At 38.5% G+C, this 27362-nt stretch overlaps 1 protein-coding gene across 2 annotated transcripts in view; it reads right to left on the bottom strand.

Moving 5' to 3' along the window:
- Nucleotides 1-27362, bottom strand: part of adgrd1 (adhesion G protein-coupled receptor D1) — a 150218-nt gene that overhangs the window by 57756 nt on the left and 65100 nt on the right. For both annotated transcript variants that reach the window (XM_028824798.2, XM_028824799.2), the window contains 2 exons: nt 11682-11785; nt 8205-8316 (listed from right to left, as the gene is read on the bottom strand). In XM_028824798.2, coding sequence (XP_028680631.1) covers nt 8205-8316; nt 11682-11785 — 216 coding nt within the window. The remainder of the gene's footprint in view (nt 1-8204; nt 8317-11681; nt 11786-27362) is intronic.

Here is a 27362-nt window from a genome sequence, read left to right as displayed (position 1 = left end):
ACAAACTTCTATTCGCTGCTCTTTGTTTACACTGAAGGAAGTCTGCTGCAAAAGAAAAAAAATGTTGTGCGCTGGTTCAACCACCATAATACCCAGAGTAAAGGAGCACTGTAACTAAATTAACGAAAAGCTTAGAAAAGCATGGGCTGAAAATATTGTGTTTGTGATCTGCCTTTTTAACAATCACCGATTGAATCTTTTTTTTAGTAAAAATCTGCCAATTTAGATTGGTGGCCAATTGAATGTTCAGCTTTCAACCAGTGACTATGGAGTAGAGCTGACAACTAGAGTTTAGTTATGAGCAACAAGGATTTTAAATGTGGAATTGAAGTTGGAGTAGAGTGTACCAAGGGAACAGCAGAAGGTGCTATGGCTTGATAGACTGACAAATACTGTATACTGCAATACAGAATTGTCAAAAAGGAGTAACAGGCCTCAAAATAACAAACACCTGACCAAGACGTTACTAGGTCTGCCACAGAAACAGGTTTCACTCAAGGAGGCCTAGTTCCAAACTTGAAAGGTGGGCATTCAGGCCTGCACAAGCCACGTAATGGCAATTAGGCTTTAAACGTACAAAAACCTCAAAAATGCACTTTAAGTCAGAGGGTGACTGTAAACCTCTGGCTTAAAGGACAAAGGCACATGAACGTTGCTTGTCTTGCTTTAAATAAATGTTATTTCTTTTGTGTTATGTGCTAGGTAGTAGTTTTTATTATGGAAGATCCCTTCTGTGAGGTTTTGAGGTAGTTTTTATTTATTTGGACAAAGTTTAAGAATTAATTTGGGATTACCCTCTTTTGTTTATGCAACACAAAGTTGCATGTCACATTACCTCAAGGGGCGCATCAGTGACGGATACAGATATTTCTCTGTAAATTTGGCAGCATAATAATAATAATTCTTTGCATTTATGTAGCGCTTTTCTCACTACTCAAAGTGCTTAGCAATTGCAGGTTAAGGGCCTTGCTCAAGGGCCCAACAGAGCAGAGTCCCATTTGGCATTTTACGGGATTCGAACCAGCAATCTTCCAATTGCCAGTGCAGATCCCTAGCCTCAGAGCCACCACTCCACCACAAGCATCATCACTTGTTGGAAAACCTCTGTCAAACACTTTTATCGAGTAGTTAATTTATTAAGTATGCTTAGCACTAGGATTTTTTTTCAGTGTTCAGTGTCCTTCTGTTCCTGACTTTTCTTTTGATTTGCCTTTATGTTTTGTTTGCTGATAATTTATGTGCTTTTTGGTTCTGACCTTATGCTTGTCACTAATTATGAGTCTGCCTGACACAACATCTCCTAGTCTCCTTTCTCCTCACAATAATTTCTGAAGACACTGTCTCTACGCAAAGAATCCAGTAAATGAAGTACTCCATCAAAGAGCAGGAATGCCAAGTCAGGAATGTAATGCCAAAGCTGTTGATCATCTTTAGCTTTGGTGTCACTATTACTGGGGCCAGTACCCAGCTGCCTAATATGGTGGAACTGTCTCTTTAGGTTTCACATACAAGAGGCATGGCAGATAACAAAAAACATTAAGGACAGTATATAGGTAACATAAAACCTCAATTAATATAATAATATTGTGTAAATATAATACAAACCAAAAACAGGAATTAATAATATAATATGCAAAATTATATTTAAATAATAACAAAAAGATTAAATAAACAACAAATAAACTTGTGGGCGGCACGGTGGCGCAGTGGGTAGCGCTGCTGCCTCACAGTTGGGAGACCTGGGGACCTGGGTTTGCTTCCCGGGTCCTCCCTGCGTGGAGTTTGCATGTTCTCCCCGTGTGTGCATGGGTTTTCTCCGAGCGCTCCGATTTCCTCCCACAGTCCAAAGACATGCTGGTTAGGTGGACTGGCAATTCTAAATTGGCCCTAGTGTATGCTTGGTGTGTGGGTGGGTGTGTTTGTGTGTGTCCTGCAGTGGGTTGGCACCCTGCCCGGGATTGGTTCCTGCCTTGTGCCCTGTGTTGGCTGGGATTGGCTCCAGCAGACCACCGTGACCCTGTGTTCGGATTCAGCGGGTTTGAAAATGGATGGATGGATGGACAAATAAACTTAGACCAGGGCAACAACCCTGCCTACACCATGACAAAATATATCAACAGAATTCCTTATTCCCTTAAGCAGATCTAGCATCAAATCTGGTAGAGGTGTCGGGAATACTGAGCCTAGAACATGTGGTATGCTACACTAAGCTAATTTTGCATTCCTTCTTGCACGCCATCATTTTGTCCTCAGGTGTTCATTGATACAAAGTGCATTATCATGCACACAAATAAGCTGCTAATGACATTGTTTAAACTGCATGAGATCTTGAATTCTGTCAGGCTAAGCAAAGGTCACTGTACAAAGTAAAACCGGTAGGAGGCAAAAACTAGTTTGCATTGAAATAATCAAACCAGGCAACAGAGGCAGAGTACAAATAAGTCAAAGACTAAGTGAAAATGAAGGCACAAAAAATGAATAAAAGGTAAACAAAATGATAGAAGCACATAAGACCAGAATGTGAATACTTGAAAAACTAAGGAATGAGAAGTCAGTCCTACAAAGTATCCTGCTTAAAAATACTATGTAAAATGATCAGATTATATCAGGTAATTGAAGTTGCTAATCAAAAGGCGAAGGTAAAATAATTGATGTAGTAAAGTCCTAGGTATAACAAGATGGTGTTTTTTCATGGTATCATACTATGGGTCATCCAGCTGTGATCCTGCAACATCTGTATTACAAAGGCCCTCAGAAGCAGGTTTTCTACAATAATAGCAAAGGAAGAACTTCTGTTCTTGGATGCCCATAGGCACTGTAAGTGGAGTGCTTTCTGGTGACGTCAGCTGAGTTCTCTCTCTCCTTTCTGTGCAGCACTACCACTACAGAGGTAATATATTCGGAGTGTTAGAGAAGAGAGGGTGTTTGTTTATTCATATTACTTGATTGTATTGCATTGATAAAATAGATTTGCTGACCTTCCTTGATACATTTTAAACAGTGTTCAAAATAAATAATGTTCTCCATTGACACTGTGTTATTGCTGTTCTGAATGCTGCTATTTTGTATGGGTGCTATGCTGTTGCTATAGGTAGTATAAATGTCAAGTTGTGCACTTCCTCGTTCTCCAAGGTTGCAGAAACTCCCATAGGATCTTTGACTTGATTCTTTGTTGTCATTTAATTCTTGGTTTCAAATATTCAAATATTTTTGCACTATTTGATTTACAACTTATGAATTGGTTCTGATTGTGCATTCCTTTTTATTTTTGGTTATACAACTCAATTTCATGGCTATGATTCTTGATATAAGTCCTGGACACAATTTACTTAACTTTTCGAACTTATGATTCTGACCCTTGGCTTGAAATTTTTTACTTGGTGATACTGCCTGAGCTGCAGTTAGTATAGTCAGGAGGTCATTTATGTTATAGTGTTGTTTATGTATTTTATTGTTGTTTTTGTTATTTTTGAGTGGTTATGTTTTATTTTTATGTATTTGCTGTCTCTATATACTGTACATATACACAGAGACAGCACACCACACTCAACAAACACTCATACACCAAGTGAATAATATAATTGTAATACTGTATATTATAATATATAATGTAATAATGTAATTTTAATTTAATTTTAATAATATAAATATATTGTGCATACTGTATGCATTAGTCATACTAAGCATTATATTATGTCCATCAATGCTATATGTATTCCTGTCAGCAAATCCTGAGCTTCCCTCTGTGCCATATTTCACTGTGCAGAGTGTATCCATATTCAGTTAAATTATTTCCCTTATCTTAATCCCTTTCTATGTTCTTGTCTTTTATTGTGTTATGCTAATTTTATATATTCTTATGGTTAAAATCAGGATGCAGCCAACTCCCCTAGAGAGAGTTAATACCTACATTTATCCTAATGGGATTTTAACTTGGCAAACAGTGGCCAAGTAATTTGAATTTCATCATATGCAAATCCTTTCATTTTTTAAAGTAACCCTCTCTTCTTACACTGTCCTAGCCATTAATTTCAGTGTAATATGCATATGCATTTGATTCCTTTTCAACATTTATAAATAATGTTTTTCTTTCCCCAGTTCACTCTTTTAAGTTAATCTTCATATTGTTGTATGAAGGTCTCATTAACATGTAGCCATGTTACCAATGTTTTGTGCAAAGAGAATTTTAATCTGTAGATCACACTCTTGTCAACAAATGCTGGTCTGTCGAGTTGAATGGTTAAAATATGGCTCATAAATAACATAATGTGTAAAGTAAATGTCAACACATGCATTTTGAGTGGCATACATTATAAAGAAAAGTCAACAAGAATGTAAGACAATGCTACCTCCTTGGGAATTCAGATTTATTCAATAAATACAAAAGTCCAGGCAGGATATACAGTATACCATTATATTTTAAGCAAATTGCTTCTCAATTACTAAATACATATGATAATTAAAATGGAAATATTTGTAAGTAAATGGATTCCCCATGATTTGTCTTGTAAAAAGAATCCATCCATCCATTGTCTCCCGCTTATCCGAGGTCGGGTCGCGGGGGCAGCAGCTTGAGCAGAGATGCCCAGACTTCCCTCTCCCCGGCCACTTCTTCTAGCTCTTCCGGGAGAATCCCAAGGCGTTCCCAGGCCAGTCGAGAGACATAGTCCCTCCAGCGTGTCCTGGGTCTTCCCCGGGGCCTCCTCCCGGTTGGACGTGCCTGGAACACCTCACCAGGGAGGCGTCCAGGAGGCATCCTGATCAGATGCCCGAGCCACCTCATCTGACTCCTCTCGATGCGGAGGAGCAGCGGCTCTACTCTGAGCCCCTCCCGGATGACTGAGCTTCTCACCCTATCTTTAAGGGAAAGCCCAGACACCCTGCGGAGGAAACTCATTTCAGCCGCTTGTATTCGCGATCTCGTTCTTTCGGTCACTACCCATAGCTCATGACCATAGGTGAGGGTAGGAACATAGATCGACTGGTAAATTGAGAGCTTCGCCTTGCGGCTCAGCTCCTTTTTCACCACGACAGACCGATGCAACGCCCGCATTACTGCGGATGCCGCACCGATCTGCCTGTCGATCTCACGCTCCATTCTTCCCTCACTCGTGAACAAGACCCCGAGATACTTGAACTCCTCCACTTGGGGCAGGATCTCGCTACCAACCCTGAGAGGGCACTCCACCCCTTTTCCGGTTGAGGACCATGGTCTCGGATTTGGAGGTGCTGATTCTCATCCCAGCCGCTTCACACTCGGCTGCGAACCGATCCAGAGAGAGCTGAAGATCACGGCCTGATGAAGCAAACAGGACAACATCATCTGCAAAAAGCAAACCACCACCAAACCGGACCCCCTCAACACCCTGGCTGCGCCTAGAAATTCTGTCCGTAAAAGTTATGAACAGAATCGGTGACAAAGGGCAGCCCTGGCGGAGTCCAACTCTCACTGGAAACGGGTTCGACTTACTGCCGGCAATGCGGACCAAGCTCTGGCACCGATCGTACAGGGACTGAACAGCCCTTATCAGGGGGGCCGGTACCCCATACTCTCGGAGTACCCCCCACAGGATTCCCCGAGGGACACGGTCGAATGCCTTTTCTAAGTCCACAAAACACATGTAGACTAGTTGGGCAAACTCCCATGCACCCTCCAGGACCCTGCTAAGGGTATAGAGCTGGTCCACTGTTCCGCGACCAGGACGAAAACCACACTGTTCCTCCTGAATCCGAGGCTCGACTATCCGACGGACCCTCCTCTCCAGGACCCCTGAATAGACTTTTCCAGGGAGGCTGAGGAGTGTGATCCCTCTGTAGTTGGAACACACCCTCCGATCCCCCTTCTTAAAGAGGGGGACCACCACCCCGGTCTGCCAATCCAGAGGCACTGTCCCTGATGTCCATGCGATGTTGCAGAGGCGTGTCAGCCAAGACAGTCCTACAACATCCAGAGCCTTGAGGAACTCCGGGCGTATCTCATCCACCCCCGGGGCCCTGCCACCAAGGAGTTTTTTGACCACCTCGGTGACCTCAGTCCCAGAGATGGGGGAGCCCACCTCTGAGTCCCCAGGCTCTGCTTCCTCATTGGAAGGCATGTTAATGGGATTGAGGAGGTCTTCGAAGTATTCCCCCCACCGACCCACAACGTCCCGAGTCGAGGTCAGCAGCGCACCATCCCCACCATATACAGTGTTGACACTGCACTGCTTCCCCTTCCTGAGACGCCGGATGGTGGACCAGAATCTCCTCGAAGCCGTCCGAAAGTCATTCTCCATGGCCTCCCCAAACTCCTCCCATGCCCGAGTTTTTGCCTCAGCAACCACCAAAGCCGCATTCCGCTTGGCCTGCCGGTACCTATCAGCTGCCTCCGGGGTCCCACAGGACAAAAGGGTCCTGTAGGACTCCTTCTTCAGCTTGACGGCATCCTTCACCGCCGGTGTAAAAAGAAGAAAAAGGGAAATAGCAAACCTGTATGAAATGTTTTCTAGAAAAGTGAAAGATACAATAATAATTTACCAGATAAAAAAGATCCTGAATACATGTGGTGTAGTTTGACCAATATCTTTCCATTTTTCATTTAAACAAAATCAACATAAATGCGGTGCACAGGTCTGTTACACAACTTTCAGGATACCCTTTCCTTTGACCCAGTCCCAACCAATGACTTTCCTGTGACAATGCTATCAGCCCAGGAAAATTTACTTGTCATCTTTTTAAGTGTGAACTGCTTCAGCTGAATTCTTTCCACAGTTAACCTGGTAATGTGCCAGCTTCTTTTTACTAAAGTGTCTTATAACTCACAGCTGAATGAGAAAAAAGGCCAGAGTTTAAAAAACAGGAGCCATAATGAGTTTGAAACTGCTGTTCTGGAGGTACGCAAGTCTTGGCCTAACTATTGGTATCTATTATGGAAGGGTTTGCTATTAATCAAAGTTATGATGCCAACAGTGTAAATCCATGTTCAATAAGGAAATGATCTCATTCATAAAATTGCTGATGTAAAGACTAGGCTTTAGAAATATTACATAGTTTTGTAGACATATTCATAGTTTAAATTTGCTTTTCGCTTGTGTACTTAGCCAAAGGTGAAGGAGGTGTTCTGAAGCCTGTTATGTAAATACAACCTGGATAACTGCCAAGCACAAAATAATCACAGAATTTACTGAGAATTATTATTTGTTTGCATATTACCAGGGTAATTTACTAAGTTTATCTTTTTCCCCACTCCAAAAAAAACCCATGTATTTAGTTCTACCTGTTTGTTGCTCAATGTACTTAAATTACAAAGAAGCAAGTCTTTAATAGCTACTACTATGGAAGGGTAAAGAAAAGAAAGCAGAAGCAATATTGTAAACGTATAATGCTACTATGAAATGCACTTGTCCAAAATGTTGCAAAAGCCGAGTTCTTCCTAGTTCTCACTGAACAGGTGCCACCTTCTCTTTCATTGCTGCCTCATTGCTACCTGAGACACGTCTTCCTTTGCAAGTAGATAACAATCAGTCTAGTTCCCATGCACATTTCAAATAGCTAACTTGGGCAAAAAAAGTCAGTGATTCATAGACTTTAGAAGTCTTTGATAAAATCTTTTTATTGTTGGTTTACCTCATTGATTTCAGTATGACTTTTACATGACTGTTGTATCATTTTGCTTGACTAACGTACTGTCTTATTAAAATTTCTCAGAGCGATACAAACTACTTCCTGAAATAAATGACTCCAGATTTGTTAATGTATGCTTTTGATTGGACCCTTTTCCTGCCAATTGCTGCATGTGGATTACCTTCGTATATTAGGAGGACTGTTAAGTAAGTAAATGAAGAAGGCAAAGTGCAAGGTTTATGAAATGCTGTATTGACTGCAATGGAAATTTGGAAATGATGGACTACATCCACGTCCTGATACCGAGAGTCAGTTCATCCAGTTATCTCGTAATTTGCGGAACTTCCATCTTTAGAAAAAATACCTTTGCATCAGTAAGATATAACTTTATGTGCCTCCTCCTCCTCCTCCTCCTCCAAGACTTACTTTGTCTAGAATTAACAGAATAATAGTCACTAACGAAGGATATATTTTAATCAAATTCATTTGAATGGCTTAACATCCTTTGTGGGAGACTCGTCAGCCAAGGGTACAGAAATTACCTTGTTTTGCACTTTAACACACAGACACACATAAAATTTATCTTAATTCTTTCAACTTACCGTACTTGGAACAAATTGGAAACTGATGAGTAGGAGGATCTGGGCTACTAGGATAGCAAAGGCGAGATTTGCATGGATGTGGTAGCGCTGGTTACGGATTGTGCTCACTGACCTGTGAAAGGTGATAAAAGCAATGAATCCTTTATAAAGTCTGCTGATTATATAATAGGAGAAAAACAAATTTGTCAAGAAGGGAAAAGTCATATTTATTAATGTTCCTGAAACTTTTGTACATTTTATAGTCTTTCACACTGCAAGATTAGGTGTGTTAACTGAAATGAAAGAAAAATTGTGTAGATTTCAGTCAATTATATACAAAGAAGAAAATGGCTGATTTCATAGATTTTCATCCTTCATCTCAGCTTCCCTTAGAGTGTCTTTGCTAAAATTTCCAGCCTTGAGTATTTTAGGATATGTATTTTTTCTGGCATTGCATATTCTAGCAATGTAAATATTGTGCATTCTTTATAAAATTAATCCAGATCCCTCTGGTTGGTTTGGAATTTTGGTGAAGAGCAAATATCATTCCAAAACCATGCATTTGATTAGCAGCTATATTAAGCCAGATTGAGTGTCTGTGGGCATATTAATGACTGTGCCCTGAAATGAACTGATACCCCCTCTAACATGAGTTCCTGCCTTGCATGTTCCGTATATCTATGGATATTCAGAAATTCTCAATAGCCCTCAGTTTTAAACATAAATGTACACTAGGCACCGAAACTATGTATACATTTGATATTAGGAGTTGCCTAACAACTGAAATCAAATCAAGTTGAGATCACTAATAGACTGAAATCTACTGTATACATTTGTATTCTAAAAGGTTCACACAGTAGGTAATTCCTCTCTCAGACTGCAATATACAGTGAGCCTGACATTGATATTCAGTCTAACAAGAGGAGCTACATGGCTTGACTGAAAATTGCCCAGCAAGCACATACAACATAATTAAAGCTTGAAATTAAAATGGGCGAAACTGGTGGCCTTCTGCATACAGTGATTACTCCCTCTGGTTTACAGATCCAGCAAACGAATTCCAAGTTCAGTCATTGTCTATGAGAGTTTTTCTTCAGTAACACTTTTACTCCCAAAGACAAATGTATTAGTTCAATTCTTGACTATAATTTAGCTCTGCATGAACGAGCTTGTGTACGAGAATGGGCCCTGTGATGGACTGGAATTCTCTCCAGGGTTGCTGGTTGTGTTCAATGCTGCTGGAATAGGCTGATAGCTCCTATGAAACTATGCCCTATGTTTCTATTTTTTACTGAGGTGCAGTATGTTTGTTAATGTGATGTACCCAATATAAAACAAGGTGAGTGCATTGAATGAAATACAAAAAGTCCAAGACAGAAGAAGTTTTGACATAGCTTAATCCCACCAGTTCCACAGGCAAGTGCTTTAAACAGTGATGCTTTATTAGTAAGATTACTAAATTGCTACTAGCTTAATTTTCACTACAGCCCATCACAGTACTGTCTTCATTTAGGTCCAGTTTTATTGAAGTTTTATGTAATTTTGCAGGCATATTTGTATCTTCCTATGCGGAAAGATTGCATAATACCAGATCGATCTTGTTACAAACACATCCCACAATTTCAATACCTTATCTGCATTTCTTCCATAATTTAAAGATTTTATGACTGGTTTCTTGTGTTTTAATGACATACTCAATCCAGAGAGAGCTTTGCATTGATTTACTTATTTATTTTTTGAGACAACATTAATAAGGCCTGTACACAACAACACATTGCAGCACAAGAAGACAGGAGGCCGTGAAGAAAAACAGAAAATTCAATTAACTTTTAAAATGAGGCCAATTAATTTTACTGGTAGCACTATAAATGGATGCTGGCACAGAGTTCATAAAAACATTTATGTTTAGGTTCTAGATACTTATTTCTTTGTTTGCCTAACATTATTACATCTGAACAACACACATGCTGTGTTGTGGGTTTTGACAAATTAATACTCAATTGGTTTGATCTTTTTATAATAGCAAAATTATTGAGAAAATGCAAACTAATTTATAAAAGATTATTTAGCATCAGCATTATAAGAAATAAGATGAAGGGAAGAAAACTGTAAACTCAGTGCAAGCTCAAAATTCTCATGTATTATGCTATCTTGACACTCTAACACACTCAGTTTTGAGTGTGATGGTTAGAGATAATGCCCAGGTGAGGTCTATGAAATGGCAAAGGTCGCTAATGAATGAGGTAGTCATTGGTGATTGGCCAGGTCCTTAAACAAGTGAATTTATAACTCTGTGCCCAGTTTTGACTATACAGTATGTAGTTGATTAACTTTAAATGAATCATTGTGATCTCTTATGTAAAATAGCCAAAGGAGCAGTCTTTATATGGCTTGTTGTAAAGATATTGCTGCTGTTCAGGTGTCACCATGCTTCCTATCAAAGAAGACAAGCATTTGAGTTTTACTCCAAAGGAAGATTTGCACTATCAGGCCTTGACATTCTTTTCTGGCAAAAAGCAGGGCATGATGCAATGATTGACATCAAACATACAGTACATCCACTCATAATAGTGTGGGACAAGTAAGGACTCACCAGTGGTCATGCAAACAAATGCAAAGCAGAGTGATCTGTTTTGTGCATGTGCCATATTGTACTATAAACAACAAATGAAAGTCAGCCAATGTCTAATTTTTTGGTTAGCTACCAGCTAATTTGTTTCATTTATGAAAAAGTTGCTAGGATGCCTGCCTCACTAAGTTCATAGCTTGGCCAGCAGTGTAAAGGTGATCTTCTTTTCCTTAAATGCATCCTCTGATACTCAACATTCCTTTGTTAGGCATGCATGCAAAATTTTTCTTAAGAAGTTACTGTGATTTAAATTCTGATTTGTCTAATGAGTGCTCCCCACTGAATCCAGTTAACCGTTCATCTATTTTCCAAAGCAACAACTTTTGTACTATGTAGTCAAAAGGAAAAATGAGCTAAAGACAGGAACTCACACTGGACTGAGGGATAGTCCATTCTAGGACAGGCATATGGACACACTCGTACAGTAAGTGGTCATTAAGCATGCACCTCTTGAAGACAAGGGTGGAAGCCGGAGCTCCCAGAGTAAACTAACGTGAACATGAGCGGTAGGCAAAGAAAAAAAGGACTTTCAAAAAGCCTGTAGCTAGAATCCCACTGTGTAACAAATTTATATGCACACATTTGTTGGATAATACAGTATCTTAGAAAATTATTGAAATTTACTCATCCATTTTTATATACCGCTTCAACTCTGAATCCCAAAAAATACATTTGGATACTGCTCTTGAGATTAAATCCAAAAACACAATGAGCAAAGCTTAATTATTATCTCTGTATGGGATTGTACTTTTCATTATTATTTGCATCAATGAAATCTGCAAAATGAATATCTTGCAGCTTTTCTTTAAATCATAGACAGTTTTTAATAATGAACCAAGTTTCTAATGAACTGAAGGTGAAATACTTACGACAGAATAGCAAAGGTGACAAGGGTGATGCCCAAGCAGAAGATGGAAATGGAACAGCCCACGTAGCTGATAAGAGAGAGTGCCTCCTGGTGAACCTGTGCAAGCTGAGCAGAGACACAAAAGAACATTCACTTTAAAGCCTTTGTAAATTTTTTATGATTAGAGTAAAAACTTTCTTACTTCTGGAAGATTGAAAATAATGGGTTTTTGTGTTAGCCATTGACAGCTTTTAAGGCATTTCTTTCTTTACAGTTTGTTCAAATTACGTTTTCATACAGGAAAGCAGACACTGAACTTTCATTTTAATGCCTTCCGATCACACCTATATGCATATCAGGACTTGTTTTGACAGCGGTGAAATATTAAAATATTGGATTGGTGACATCTTGTCTATGCTATATAGAATTTTTCATCTTTGATGAATTGCTTGCTGTTGATTAGCACCGCTACTGAAACATGTCAAGAAATACAACAGCCTCTAGCAGTAGCATCTTAATTATTGTTCTTTAAGCTATGTGAAATGTGAAATTCATCCATCCATTTTCTCACTTGCATATCCAATTTAGGGTGGCAGGGAACTGGAGCTTAACCACCTGGTAGCAGTGCAATAAACAACTACATACATAACGCAAGTAATAGTAAAGTACTTTTTTTTTATTTGAATTTCAAAAAGCACTTTTTCTATGACAAATAATTTGCTATCTTCTTTGTTAGTTATTTTTTTATAATTGCGAATCTCATAGTACACATTATTACCACAGACATTAACCAGTACTTTTCTAAGTTTATACTGCATTTTTCATGAGATCACTAATATTAATAAAAGAAATTCAACATCTTAGATTCAAAATGAAAAGATTAAATAAAGTCATGTTACACAGCATTATATACTAATTAATTGTAGATCAAAGTATCTTCAATTCATTTTCTGTGTCTGCATTTTCTGGCAGGGGACTACAGGGAGCTAAAGCCTATCTTGGCTATCTCCACAGTTATCCACACAGCCACAATCAGTCATACCAGACCAGTTTAATAATGCCAGCTAGGCACATATTTGAGATATGACAGGAAATGGAATTCCTTGGAGAAAGTCCTGGGTAACAAGGGGAATGGGCAGACTTCATCCATGACAGCTAGGAAATCAACTGGAGTGGTGAACAATTAGCTGTTTACATCATTCCCACCCAAAGAGAAATGCCATATACAATGATAATTTGGTGAAGCACAAACTTGTAACAGCTAATGTTGCCATGTCAGTGCACGTTGACTTTAGTATGATTTTGTCCTGGGGTACCTCCTGACAGAAGATCTTCTTTCAGGTGGTTAATTGAAATGAAAAATCCAGGATATTTGAGCATGGGTGTTTCTGTGCTGTTGATTCTTCACATGTGTCTCGTGTTACTGCTACACCTTAATGAAAAACTGGCTGATGTATGGATGTAATCTGTTCCGGAGAGCACTATTACCAAGCAGTTTAACAGTCATTCTTTAAGTTTAACAATCAATAACTTTAACAATCATTTTTATACACTTTGGTGTGTTTGGTACACTGTTTTCATTTAGTATTGATTGTCTGCTATGTTTACTTTGGGCTGTGTTTTTTGTGTGCTTTTTCTTCCTACTGTTTTGTCTGTATTCTCTAGCTGCATCAGTCCCTATTTCACGTCACCTTTTATTACTGTCATCCTATGGAGGCTGACTGGTGTTCTGCATGCCCATGCCATTTAGTGTCACAAAGAAGGTTCCTCAACAAGGGACCTGTTAAAAATCCCAGCCCAAGTGGTGGACAGAAACTACAACAAACAGTGACATAATGCAATTGATAGTAAGGATCACCTTGAACAAATTGTTTCACTGATCTCAGTGTAGGGCCATCCATTAATGTGGGATACCAGTATAAGGTTTCACTGGTGAATTTTCCCATTTAATGTTTTAAGTGTTGTCTGATATTTTAGGCAATCAAAATATTATTTGATGAATGGTATATGGAACAAATTTAAGTGCTATGATTCTCATGCCTACATCTTAAACTAAAAAGAGAAATGTGTCACATTTGTAGATTTGCTTATAATTTCAGTTCTCACAACAGGCGTACATGAAACATTGCTTAATCTGTTGTCCTTCTTAGAAGACTCTTAGGTGTGCTCTTTTCTAGAGAAGTCATATTATTATCCAGTTGTAGTGATAGAAAGACAATCATGAAGCCTTGAGGATTTAAATAAAAGAGATATATAATGTTGATAACTACTAACCAGAGGCCCCTGTTTTGGATCTAGCAGTTCATTTCTAAAGATTTTACAGGATTGTATGTACTTGGAAATTAAAGATGTTACTGTGTACCTTATGCTTTTTATGAGCCACTTTGAAAATAAATGTATGTACAAGTATTAATTGTGCAATAGCTTATGAACCAATATTTTTTAGATTTCATTTGATGCCATTTAAATAAAAATATTACTATTTGCTGACATCTAAAAAATCAAGAAAACAAAGCTAAAGACAGAAAATCTATTTGTAATTTATGTTCATAAGCACAGCATTAAAAGGTTTGTGTAGAGATTAGCTGGGTACTCTGGATTCCTCCGCCATCCAAAGATGTTGACAACTTCTAAATGGACATGGTATGACCAAGGACAGGTGAATCTGTGAATGTCCTCTGTGATAGACTGGTGCCATGTCTTGGATTACTTTCTATGGTAACCACTGAAGTTGGGTAGTCTTTGGGACTGAAATGAAAAAAGCAGCTACAGAAAATGGTTGGATGGATGTTCTGTATTTTTCTTAAGTTGAATGTTGTATGGTGCTTGTGAAGATCCTTGTGATGGTGCCCACCATGTGCATGAAATCTGAATGACTGATACAAGCAAGCAGTCAATATTTATTTGATCTCTTTTAGAGTGAGCAGTTTTATTTTTTGCCTTTATAAAGAGAAATCACTGAATTTTTACTATATTGTTATTTATAGAAAGAATGAATGTGTCCTTGGTGTCAAGAATGCACCATGTGTTTTGTAGTTTGTCCCAATAGTAGCAAATTCTGCTGTTGATCAACAATACAACAGTTCTTCTAAAATATGACCTCTTTCAAATCCACGGAAATATTGAATAACTTTAGCCAGCACTCTGCATATGATTTATTAAGAAAATTGTTAGCTGCAGAAAGCACTGTGTAATCAAGTTTCCAAATCAAGCAAAAAAAAATGAATGAAATGACATTCTGAAATGGAAAATTAATTTGTTGAGATTTGAAACGAAATGCACATTTGATGCCGACAGTACAATGTGTTTTGCTTTTTTATGCTTTTTAATAGCACTTCTTATTGCTTTTTTGTAATGATTAAGAGGCAAAATTTCCCTTAGGGAAAAAAGAGTTATTTACATTAATAAAGAATCCTTCTAACCCAAAACAGTGTTTTAACTAAAAAATATGAATCTCTAACTCTTATTTCAGAAAAAGCTTTACCTGAGAATCATCTTCCTTTTCTTTTTCATTGCAGATTTAATCGTTTTCTTTTCATTTTAAAAAAAGTTGGTTTCAAATACGGACAGGAATCGGTCTCATCATACTTGCCCTAGAGACCATCCACTACTTACAGATAAATGTATGCCAATATCAGTTATTCTATCCATAGACAATGGCCTATTTTGGACTGCAGGGATGTTATCCAAATACTATTAAGCACAAGACAAGACTGAATGGTCATCAGCCTATCACAGTGTGTACACAACAAGCACACCAGGCTATTTAATGTAGCCATTTATCAAGGATCATATTTTAGAAAGAAATAACCATCATATTGATAGTTCTATCAATAGCCTTTTCATGTTGATTCTTTATCTGCCCATTGTCTTCTTGATATTCTAATGTAGGCAGTTAACTCACAAAGAGCAAATTGATTGTATTTTGAAGGTCAAAGATGCCAGTAAGATCTCTTGACTGATTATCTGTGTGACAGATGGAGTCATCTCACTTGTCATTGTTTACAGAGGAGTAATACAAGTACAGTTGTATTGTGTGTGTATATAAAACTATGGAACACTGCTATGTAAAATGATTTGTTTACATAATTAGTCTTCATCACTTTCATAATTTTTGATTGTGAGCTGGTCCTCTACTTAGAAATGGAATTAGCACCATATCCTTGTCATTGTCAGTGTAATTAGTGTACAAGTAGAGTACAAGTCAAAGGAGGTTCTGCTCAAGCTTTATAACACACTGGTGAGGCCTCATCTGGGGTACTGTGTGCAGTTTTGGTCTCCAGGCCACAAAAAAGGACATAGCAGCAGTGGAAAAAGTCCAGTGAAGAGCGACTAGGCAGATTCCAGGGCTACAGAGGATGAGTTAGAACACGAGGACACAGTTGGAAACTTGTTAAATGTAAATTTCAAACAAACATCAAGTTTTTTTTCACAAAGAGAACCATAGACACATGGAATAAGTTACAATTTATCATGATAAACTCTTAAGATGTTAGGGACCTTCAAAGCTAGACTTGGTATTACTTTAGAGGAATTAAATAAATACAACCCGCTGGGCTGACCACTTTGAGCAGCTGTTTAAAACTGATCCCCCAGCTAGGACATTGGACATCTCTGGGTCCACAGTTCTTAAGGCTGATCCCCCAATTAGCTGTGACCACCCTCTCACTGGGATTGCACAGGTGGTGAACCAGTTGAAGGTAGGAAAGGCTGCAGGCATCTGTGGTATCTGGGGTGAACTTGTCCTGGCTGGTGGTAAGGCTGTCCTCCTTGCATTGCAACCAATTTTTACTTCTATTTGGGATATGGGCATCATCTCAACTGACTGAAAAAAAAGACTTGTCATCCCTATCTGGAAAGGGAAGGGTGATCACCTAAGAAGTCTACGATTGATGAATCCTGGCACTGAGGGTGCTTATGGAGCACAAACACAAATATCAGCAGAGTTTCTTTGCAGCCTTTGTCGATTTTCGTAAAGTCTTCGACTCAGCTAATCGACCTTCCCTGTGGGACATCCTGAGAATTCACAGGATCCCCCCGAAGTTGCTGGATATCATGGCTGGCCTGTACACTGGTCCTCCAACTTGCAAGGAAAATCTGGGGCTGGTGGTACGGCTGCACTCAGATCTCAATCCAGGTGGTTTGTCGTATGGTGGGTGCAGCAACAAGCTGTAATCGGTGCATGCACCCAACCTCTGTACACTGGTACTGTGAGTGCTGTACCGAGTGAAGGTAGACTCTCTGTGATTTTTCCCGGTTGATTCTGGGGTCTGTCAGGGTGTGTTCTGCTCCTACTCTGTTTAATGCTTGCATGGAATGGGTGTTGAGAAGGGTCGTGGGATCCAGCGGCTGTGGGGATCTGTTGGTGAAGAAAAATGCAGTGATCTTGACTTTGCCAACGATGTTATGAGATTTGCAGAATCAATGGAGGTTCTGATTGGGGCTCTTGAGAGATGAAGCGAGTCTGAGTGTCTGGGCTTGCGAGTGTCCTGGATAAAAACCAAGATCCAGGCCTTTAATGATCTCTTGGGCACAGCCATCAGCATTGTGTCTGTCTGTGGAGAGAGTGTCGACCTTGTTGAGAGGTTTACTTACCACAGCAGTGACATTCATGTCTCTGGTGACTCTTCCTATGAAGACAGTAGATGGATTGGGAGAGCATGGGGGGTCATGATGTCACTGGAAAGAGGTGTGTGGCACTCTCAATATCTTTGAAAAAGGACGATGGTCGAATTCTTTAGAGTCCTGGTACTTTCTGTTTTGCTATATGGTTGCGGGACATGGATGCTATCCAGAGGCCTGAGACAAAGACTGGACTCCTTCGGTACTATATCTCTTTAGAGAATCCTTGGGTACCACTGGTTTGTCTTTGTATCGAATGAGCGGTTGCTCACAGAATCCTGAATGAAGCACATCACCTGCATTGTGAGGGAGCGCCATTTACGGCACTACGGCCATGTGGCGTGATTCCCCAAGGGTGATCCAGCTTACAGGATCCTCATTGTTGATGACCAGAGTGGCTGGATCAGGCCAAGGGGACACCCATGTAACAACTGGCTATGGCAGAGTAGGACTGGACCACGTGCCTGAATGGGGTTGAGAGGATCTCGTACTGTTTTGTTGTGTGGTGCCATGGGTGCGGCAACGCGCTGTATCAGTACATGCTCCCCAACCTGACCTGAAATAGATAGGAATAGTGAGATTTGCTGGGCTGAATGGCCTCTTCTCATCTAAATGTTTGCAATGTTTGTAAAAAATGCTTTAACATCTGCAGACAAGACCTGAGTGAAATGCAGAGCTGTACTGGGAGTGTTGATAGAAATCATATACCTATAAGCATTTTGGGCACATTTCTCCATTGTTTAAGTTCATCAGGTTGCATGGCCATCTGTGAGTCTTGGGAAGGATCCTAGCATGGATTGGATCATGGAGGTGGATTCTGTTGCATCTGACCCTATAAGCAGTGCAAGGCAGAGCTGGAAGTCGAGTGTGCAGACAATGAATGTGTCAAAAGAAAACTTACAAAGTCTCCAATATTCCATGAGGATTACAAAATTTTCTTGAAAGACATTTTAGACAAAGGATATGCTATTAAGGTACCTACTGGACAGCTGTCACTCAAAAAGGAGAGAGTGTGGTGCATCCCTCACCATGGAGTATATCATCCAAAAAAAATAAAATCAGAGTGGTTTTTGAATGTATGGCCACTTACCGGTTTGATCGGGTTTCTGCCCATTACTACTCTAGACATATAATGTGCAGCAATTATTTCTTATTCTCTTTAAAGGGGCATTTTTGAATGCTTTAAAGGGCCGCTTGTAGACTAACTGTGGTGATAGAGTCCTTCTCCAAGTTTGGCAAGTAAAAGTTATAACAACCTCAGCAATCAATGTAGAAGAGCAAGAAAATAGAAAAAGAAACTCTTTTAAAATAGTTGCCAGACACCTCAAGGCATTCTTGCAGTTTTAAACCCAGTATAGTTTTTCTTGGGGCTATTTCAAGCCTCAAGGAATAAGAGATATTCTTTCCTGTAGAAGTCAGCACACCATTCAAATTGCACAGTATTATGCATTCATCGTAGCCCATATCTTCAGCCACAGACGGCTGGGATTCGTGTTTTCAGAACATTAACCCTGTTATTTTACAATATGTCTGTCTAACCATTCATCCCTCAAGCCCTCTAAATATGGTGGAATTTTACAGACAGTAAATTCATTTACCACAAAGGTTTTGCAGATTTAGAGGGAGCAAGCAATCAGATCTTTCATGCAGACCCTTCATCTGCATAGTGCTCAAATCAAAACCACAGAGCATCATCTGAACACAAAACACGAAATTCTGCTAAATCCACTGCTAAGTGGACTCACAGAAAGGCAGCTGACAGTATGCTCTGCTAGAGATAAGGTGTCATTGCCATCTGGTGGTCCTTTACTAAAATATACTTTGAATATCAAGCATTGGTCTGGTTTCTCATTTGGAGGTGTGTGTGGAATGGGAATAACTACTACTCAGACCTGTATAACTTATTACTGTGTTATTTGTCTATTTTATTTATTCATTAAGTTATTAGCATATGCTATTGGTTGGGTGCTTTGCTATTTGAAACTGTAGTAAAAATAATAAATATAAAAGGACATCTTGTGGCCAGTAAACTGCCTGTTCTTCAATGTGATGTCTAGGTTGGAGGTATTGGATCATTACACTGTTATCTCAGAGTGCACCCCTCTTTATAAGTAACTCAGTCATCTCTTTTGCCAAGTCTCACTAGTTGATTTTTTATTTTTTAAAACATACTCCTATTTTATGGACACTTCCCTTATTTTGTATGAGTTTTATATCTGTGATCCTAAAAAAAGAACGTAGGATTTGGATTTAATACTACAATCAAAATAGTTTGCAGATATTTGACATCTTTCTAGGAGAGACATGCTTTATTTTTACATGCATAAGAAGAATTTAATGGATACTTAGTTATACAGGTACTGTTGTATTGTAGATTTAATTTTCAATGGATTGCAATTTCTGCTCATTAAATAACACTCAATAATCCATAATGATATAGTGAAAACATGTTTTCAGAAAGGTTTCCAAATTTATTGAAAATCAAAAACTGAAATCTATCTTTCACAGAAGTATTCAGACCCCTAATCCAGTACTTTGTAGACACACCTTTGGCAGCAATTTAACTTCAAGACTTCTTGGCCAAGTCTCTACAAGCTTTGCTCACATGGATTTGGGCAGTTTTGGGATCAGGTGCATCTGTGAACTGCCATGTTCAGGTCTCTTCACGGACGTTCAATAGAGATTAAGTCTGGGCTTTATCTGTGTCACTCAAGGACAGTCACAGACATGTCCCGAAGCCACTGCAGTGTTGTCTTGGCTGACTGCTTCGAGCCATTGACAAGCTTAAAGGTGAACTGTTGCATGCACAATGGAGCAGGCTTGACCTCTCAGTATCTGGCTGAATTCATCCTTCCCTCAGTTCTGAACAGTCTCCCTGTTCCTGCTGCTGTGAAGCACTCCTATATCATGATGCTGCCACCACCATGCTTCACTGTAGGGATGTTATTAGGCAAGTGATGAGCAGTGCCTGGTCTTCCCCAGACATGGTGCTTGAAGTTCTGCCCAAAGAGATCAACATTTGTCTCATCAGACCAGCAAATCTTTTTCCTTATGCTCTCAGAATCTTTTAGACTGTTGTATGCCTTTTACTCAAGAGACACTTCTCTTTAGCCACTTTACCATAAATGCCTTATTGATGAAGGTGAGACTATTATTTTTCAGACAGGTCCTCTCATCTCAGAAGAGGGCTTCTGTAATTCTATTAGAGTGACCATTGGGTTCTTGATTACATACTTGATCAAGGTCCTTCCTGCCCTTTTACTTAGTTTTCCTGGGTGGCCAACTCTAGGAAGAATTCTGGTGGTGCCAAACTCTTTCCATTTCACAGTTATTGAGGCCATTGTGCTTCTGGGAACACTCAAAGTTTTGCACATGATTTTATCCCCTAGCCCAGATCTATGCCTCACCATAATTTGGTTTTGGAGGTATACAGAGAGTTCCTTGGACTTTGTGGCTTTTTTTGCCCTGACATCCACTGTGTGTTGTTGGATCCTCTATACACAGATGCACGTGTGTCTTTCTAAATAATATCCGATCAATGCAATTCCCCCCAGTTGGAATCCACTCAAGTTCTTGACAAATCTCAAGGAGAGTTAAAGCAAACAGAATGCACCTGAGTACAGTTTGGAGTTCCAGAGTAAATGTTTTGAATACTTTTTTGAATGAGAGACTTCAGTTTTTAATTATTAATACATTTACAGAACGTTCTGAAAGCATGTTTTCTATTTATCATTATGAGTTATTGAGTGTAGATTGAAGGGCAATAATGGCAAACTTATCTATTTAAAATATCTACAACACAATAAAGTGCACTGAAAGTCAAGGGGTCTGAATACTTCTGAATCCACCGTATACATGGTTCATTTTACTTTACTTTTCTATAATGTCTTTCCATTAGTTACACCCAGAACATTGTACTCTTTAAAAAATCATACATATGAAACAAAATTCTTACGTTTGTATTAGTCATACATACCCAATAGTTATTCATGTACATATTAATGTTATTTCTTGTCTGAAGGAAAATGTTGATGATGATAATATAAAATACATTAGTGTGATGTAGAGCAAATATGTTCACTAATTAGTATGTCACTATGATTTATACTTTAAATTATTATACAGACATTTAATATTTTTATGTATTTCTATAATTTACACATAGATTTAGATTTTGTACAGTATGTGCACCCTCATAAAAGTACATTAGACTATAAGACACTCTATGAGCTGCAGAAAAAAAGAAAAACTTTAAAGCAAGATTATAGCTACAGGCCTAGAACTGCTTGAATTTCTGATTAAAACAGGAAAATAGAGAGTCAATGGAGTTGTATCGTTTATTGTTCAAATGCTGTAAATATTTGAATAAGGTAAATCTGCTGTCTTGTTTCTTCATTGCTTAACCTCTTAATTTGCCTTGTTGTAAGTCATCAAGCCATTCAGTCTTTGGACCTTATCTCAACACAGCTAAAGGGTCAGAAGGAAAACCCAGCAGCACACATGAAAATTGTCCACATTCCTGTTGTAGTTGAGACCACAGCAATAAGAAGTTCTAGTTGTCTGTACACCTGCTTGCATGTTTCATGTTAAAACTATATTAAAAGGCTAAACAGGTGCTTTTCCTTCTGTAATTTTTGTGTATTTTGTCCTCTGCTGCCTGTTTTGAGGTGTGTTTGCATCTTTTTGGGCAAAGATTAGGCTTGAGGTTGAGGAACCAATTTTTCTGGATGCATAATGCCCCCTGCAAAATACAGTTAGACTAAGCCTAAATGAAGTCCATGGGCAATGGAAAAAGGGAAAGCAAAACTCAAGGTTGATTGTAGATTTTTTTTATTATTAGGAATAAGTCTTTTTGACAAAGGCCATCTCACATGTAGTATTCTAGGTATTAGCAGGGTACTGAGATGGACCTAGCCTAATGTTGCACGCATAAAAGTGTGCTGTTCAGCTTAGAAGCTTTCAAATCTGCCGAGTATTACAAGATACTCCTTCTTAACTCACCAAGATGAGAGACTTTTTGTAATGTGAAGGCTCATGGATTCCAGCTGGCAGATGGTGTTTAACTGTTAAAATGAAAGCTTCTTCTTCCTAGGCATTCACCTCCACTTCTCTAATTGCTGTTGTTTTTTTTTTATTGGACCATATGAAATGAGCATAGATTGGAAAAAATCATTACTGGGATTACTTAAATAATGAAACATGAGAGAGAACAACAAGATATGGTCAGCTTAACTAGTGTCAGAGCAAAGATAGTTCAAATGTGAAAGGAGCAGGTGAAGATGTGGTCACATTGTGAACACAAAGGCTATAAAGAGTGGTTTGAATATGACAACAAGAAAACAATTGCCTACTTGCTGTAAATGTACTCACTAATCATAAAGCAAACATGGTGTAAATGTTTCCGAGCACAAATGCATGTGATGGGTATGAAAAGAAACATATACAGTATGCCTCAGTCTATGAAGAGCCCAGTACAACACTGTGCTGCTCTCTCTCTAATGGTTACATATGTCTCCACATCTGAGTGAAAGATTATGAAATTCAACCCTGTCTCCTAGAGTCTTTGATTGTAAGTTTCATGGGAACAGAATAGTATTCACACTGCAGTTCATATTTTGTTTAAATATCACCAAGTTGTGAGAGAACATTTTACAAAGCACTAAATCATTGTCGGTATGGAATATTCCACAATTAACACCAACATTAAAGAATCAATGCCTTTACTAAGCAGTAACAAAAAAGGCATCAAGTATTGTGGTGATGTGATAAGTTAGAGGTCAAGTACTCTGTTTAAGTCCAAAAGAAATAAAATTTAAACTGAATAAAATTAAATTGCAGAAAGACATTAGTTACATATTAAATTCCAGTGGACCTTCAGGGTTATTTGTGTTGATGAGCTACTGCAGCACTGTAATATGTGTTCAGCTAGTGCCATCTAGTGTGCTGCCTAGGCATAGTATAGGAAACACTGGTGACACATCATGCTCAAAAGTAGTTTAATTCTAATCTCAGTTCATCCTTCATCTTTTTTTCACTTTTTAAAGCCCAAAATATAATAATCAGAATTAAGTATATATTATTTTGAATTATTATTTTTACTTTAAAAATAAGTTTTAGATAATAACACCTTGCATTCTATTGGAATATCCACTACTTCATTTAGTGCCACTGGCCAGAAGGAAACAGAGAAAGCTTTAAGTCTGTGGGTCATTTGACTGCCTAAGGGAAACTAGCACTGCCTGAAGCAACGGTAAGAGATAACAGAGAATAATGAGAAGAAAACACAGACACCATATAAGGAAAAAAGCAGGACAGGAGACAACAAAATCACATTCAAGAAGTACATCAAACAGAAAATAGGCATTTTAGTGGAAAGCTTCTTTAAAGGGCACCTTTAACAGTTTTAACATCTGGACATATACAACAATAGTAGTCAGTGTGGCATGACTAGACAGCAACAGTGAATATTTTACCTTTAATTTAATGGTTAAAATCAAGTCAAATCATACCTGATCTTTTTGTGGCCTTTAATGAGATTATATAGCCATCTATGTTAAATTTTAAAGAAAGAGATAATTTTAAAGAATCTGCATACTTCATACCATTATTGTAATGAAAGGTAATATTCTTCTTAAGATTCAGATTTTTGGCAGAGAACAATACATTTTCTGATAAAATACTTTGATATTTAAAATGATCAATTTCCCTTTCTATGCTGACCAGAACTTCTGGCCTCATCTCCATTGGTTGACAGCTTACTGTTATATCCAGACAGGTTATTATCTTTTGCGCTGTTACATTTCATGCTGTTACATACAAGTTGATTAATGGTTATCTGACCCTACTGAAATAATAATGCTTTAAAGAGTAAATTGCACTATAAAGACAAAAGCAAAAAATACTTTTGTGTTACAGGGTTGGTATATATTCTGGTAGGTCACTGATTGATTAAATTAATAAATAATCAACTTACAAGCAAATATTAAAACTTTTAATGCTGACCCCATTAACAGATGTAGATCACTGCAAATTTATAAATACAGCTGTTTTAGTTTCAATGTGATAAAAAAGTAAGACTTTCGAACACCTTCCATTTTTGACTCTTCTCAGAGAAATGAGAGTCCACAGTATCTTTTTCTGTTCATTACCAGTTCCCTAATCTGTGTTCTGTGTCATGTGTTCATCTGATCATGTGTTAAGGTCAACTCCACCCTGATTGGATCTTTTCAAGCACAGCTGAATACAGTCCCACCAAGCACCAACTCAAGCTGTAGCAAAAAGAATTTTGTCCAAACAGAACCCCTTGACCTACACTTGTATTTCTTTCAAACTATGAGATGATTTGTATTACTCTGGGAGAGAGTTATTACATCTGGCAGTTTGTAAAGAGAAGAAAAAGTTTGAAGAATGTTAAAATAAGTACTTTGGTGTGAAAAGGTAAGCCATTTTAATTGCCTCCAGAAAGGCTCATTAAAATCAAATTGCACCCGCAGGGAGTTTCTATAAAATAAAAGGGGAGAGTAAAATTGTATTACACAAGGCAAGAAAAATTGGTATCACATGGTGAAAAGATTTATTAAATACATATTGATGCTAAGGAATTATTAATGTTGCAGGAATATTATTATTTTAGAAAACTTCATAGAAATACCTTTAACTCCATTTGCTGTGTTGTGACACCCTGTAATTGGTGATTGCCTGTTTCCACATAAATGAAGCAATAACAAAGTGAAGAAGTCCCAGTTTTGCACCAGTACCAGAGAGGAGTTTCCCACCTGACACCAGGTGTACAACATTTTGATCAGATAAAGTGCTTATTCACATTTAAAGAGAAGTATTATAATGTGTGAATCGAGACTTAACACTCTAACTGCTTCTCAGTTGAGCCACCTCATTTAATACCATCCATTCCACATATACTGGACCCACTTTTTTTGTACTATGGCTTACAAGGAGCTGGAGAATATTTCCACAGAACCAGGTACAAGACAGAAACCAGAGTGGGAATGGAATTCTACCGTGTCACTTCCTATGCACATGTCTGGAAACAGAATGTACCTAAAGAAAATCTACATGTAATCATCACCAATATCATGACTGAATGAAATAACTGAAACCAGGTTCCTGGTGTTATGAGGCAGCAGTTCAAGCCACCTTCCCACCATGTAACCCATATAAATGTTATATAAATGTCATTTCACAGTTCACCATGTGAAAAGTATTTTAAAAACTGTTCAAGCTCTCAATAATGAATTCTGGATTTAAAATACAACAATAAGCTACAACATTAAAACCACTGACAGGTGAAGTGAATAACATTGTTTTGTTACAGTGGCACCTGTCAGGGGATGGGATACATTAGACAGCAAGTGAACAGTCAGTTCTTGAAGGTGATATGTTGGAAGCAGGAGAGATTGGCAAGTGTAAGGGTATAAGCGACTTTGACAAAGGCTAAATTGTGATGGCTAAACAACTGGATCAGAGAATCTCCAAAGTGGCAGGTCTTATTGGGTGTTCCTGGTATGCAGTGGATAGTACCTACCGACAATGGTACAAGGAAGGAAAACCAGTGAACCATCAAGAAGGACACGGGCATCCAAGGCTCATTGATGCCCGTGGGTAACAAAGGCTAGCCAGTCTAGTGCAATCCCACAGAAGAACTTTTGCTTCAGAACACACAGTGCATTGCAGTTTGCTTCATATGTGGCTTCATAGCTGCTGACCAGTTAGAGTGCCCATGCTGCCCCTTGTCCACAATGAAAAATGCCTACAATAAGCACATGAGCAACAAAACTGGACCATGCAACAATGGAAGAAGGTGGACTGGTCAGATGAGTAATGTTTTCTTTTAGTTTATGTGGATTGCCAGGTGCGTTTGTGTCATTTACTTGGAGAAGAGATGGCAGCAGGATGAACTGTGGGAAGAATTACAACTGCAATTTTCTGCTGGAAAACCATGAGTTCTGGCATTCATGTGGATATTAGCTTGACACAAACCACCTAACTAAAAATTGTTGAAAACCCCTTACACCCCTAATGGCAATGGTTGTGGACTTTTTCAGCAGGACAATGGATACTGCCACACTGCAAAAATTGTTCTGGAATAGTCTGAGGAACATGACAAAGACCTCAAGGTGTTGACTTGGCCACCAAATTCCCCAGATTTCAATCCGACCAAGCATCTGTGTGATGTGGTGGAAAAACAAGACAGATCAATGTAGGGCCCATGTGGCGACTTACAAGACGTAAAGGTTCTGCTGCTAAAATCTCGGTGCCAGATACCACAGGACACCTTTAGAGGTCTTGTGGAGTCCATGCCTTGATGGATCACACAAAAGCAACCTATGCAATAACAGGCAGGGGTTTTAATGTTGTGACTGATTGGTGTATATAAAATTGAAACTTGGACTCCAGATATTTAACATAAATACAAATCTGAACTTCATATTTCACCTCTAAGATAGAATGTTATAAATTAACACTGATTAAATAGCCAGTACTCAGGACAAATGGACTATTACCTTCTTTCAAATAAATCCTTTTTAAACTAAACTGCTATAAACTAAACTGCTGTACTATAGATCTCATCTGAAATAAACTCTTAGGTTGAAGTATTAGCATCCCTTAAATGACTGCTATGTATTGATTTAAACTCAGTATCTTTAGTGATCTGAACCTTGTATCTTTTCCATCATTCTTTTAGAGAGGTCTTAAAAATGGATTGCAATGCATAATTTTAGAATTTATTAGCCTGAGGTAATTAGGATAAGAAAAGACATCAGCCTGGAAAATAAAACACTGATGCAATGCAAACATGCCTACGATTTTAAGCTTATTGATTATTCATGTAATCATTGGTTAAAATACGTGAAGAAAGGTCTTTTTGAGTGGGATGCATGCTGTGCATAGAAAAGGGAAAAACATAGAGAAACAACAAGAAGAGCACCCAGACATGCCGTCTGTATTTCCCACTAAGCTTGGAAAGATGCTCTGCAGAATAAAAAAAAACATTATGCAGCTATTCACCCAGACTTGAAAAGATTCATCTTCACCATCATCTGCATCCTTCCAGAAGGATCTT

Source organism: Erpetoichthys calabaricus, chromosome 18 (assembly GCF_900747795.2).
Source record: "Erpetoichthys calabaricus chromosome 18, fErpCal1.3, whole genome shotgun sequence".
Taxonomy (NCBI): Eukaryota; Metazoa; Chordata; class Cladistia; order Polypteriformes; family Polypteridae; genus Erpetoichthys; species Erpetoichthys calabaricus.
This window is presented reverse-complemented; position numbering and strand designations above follow the sequence as displayed.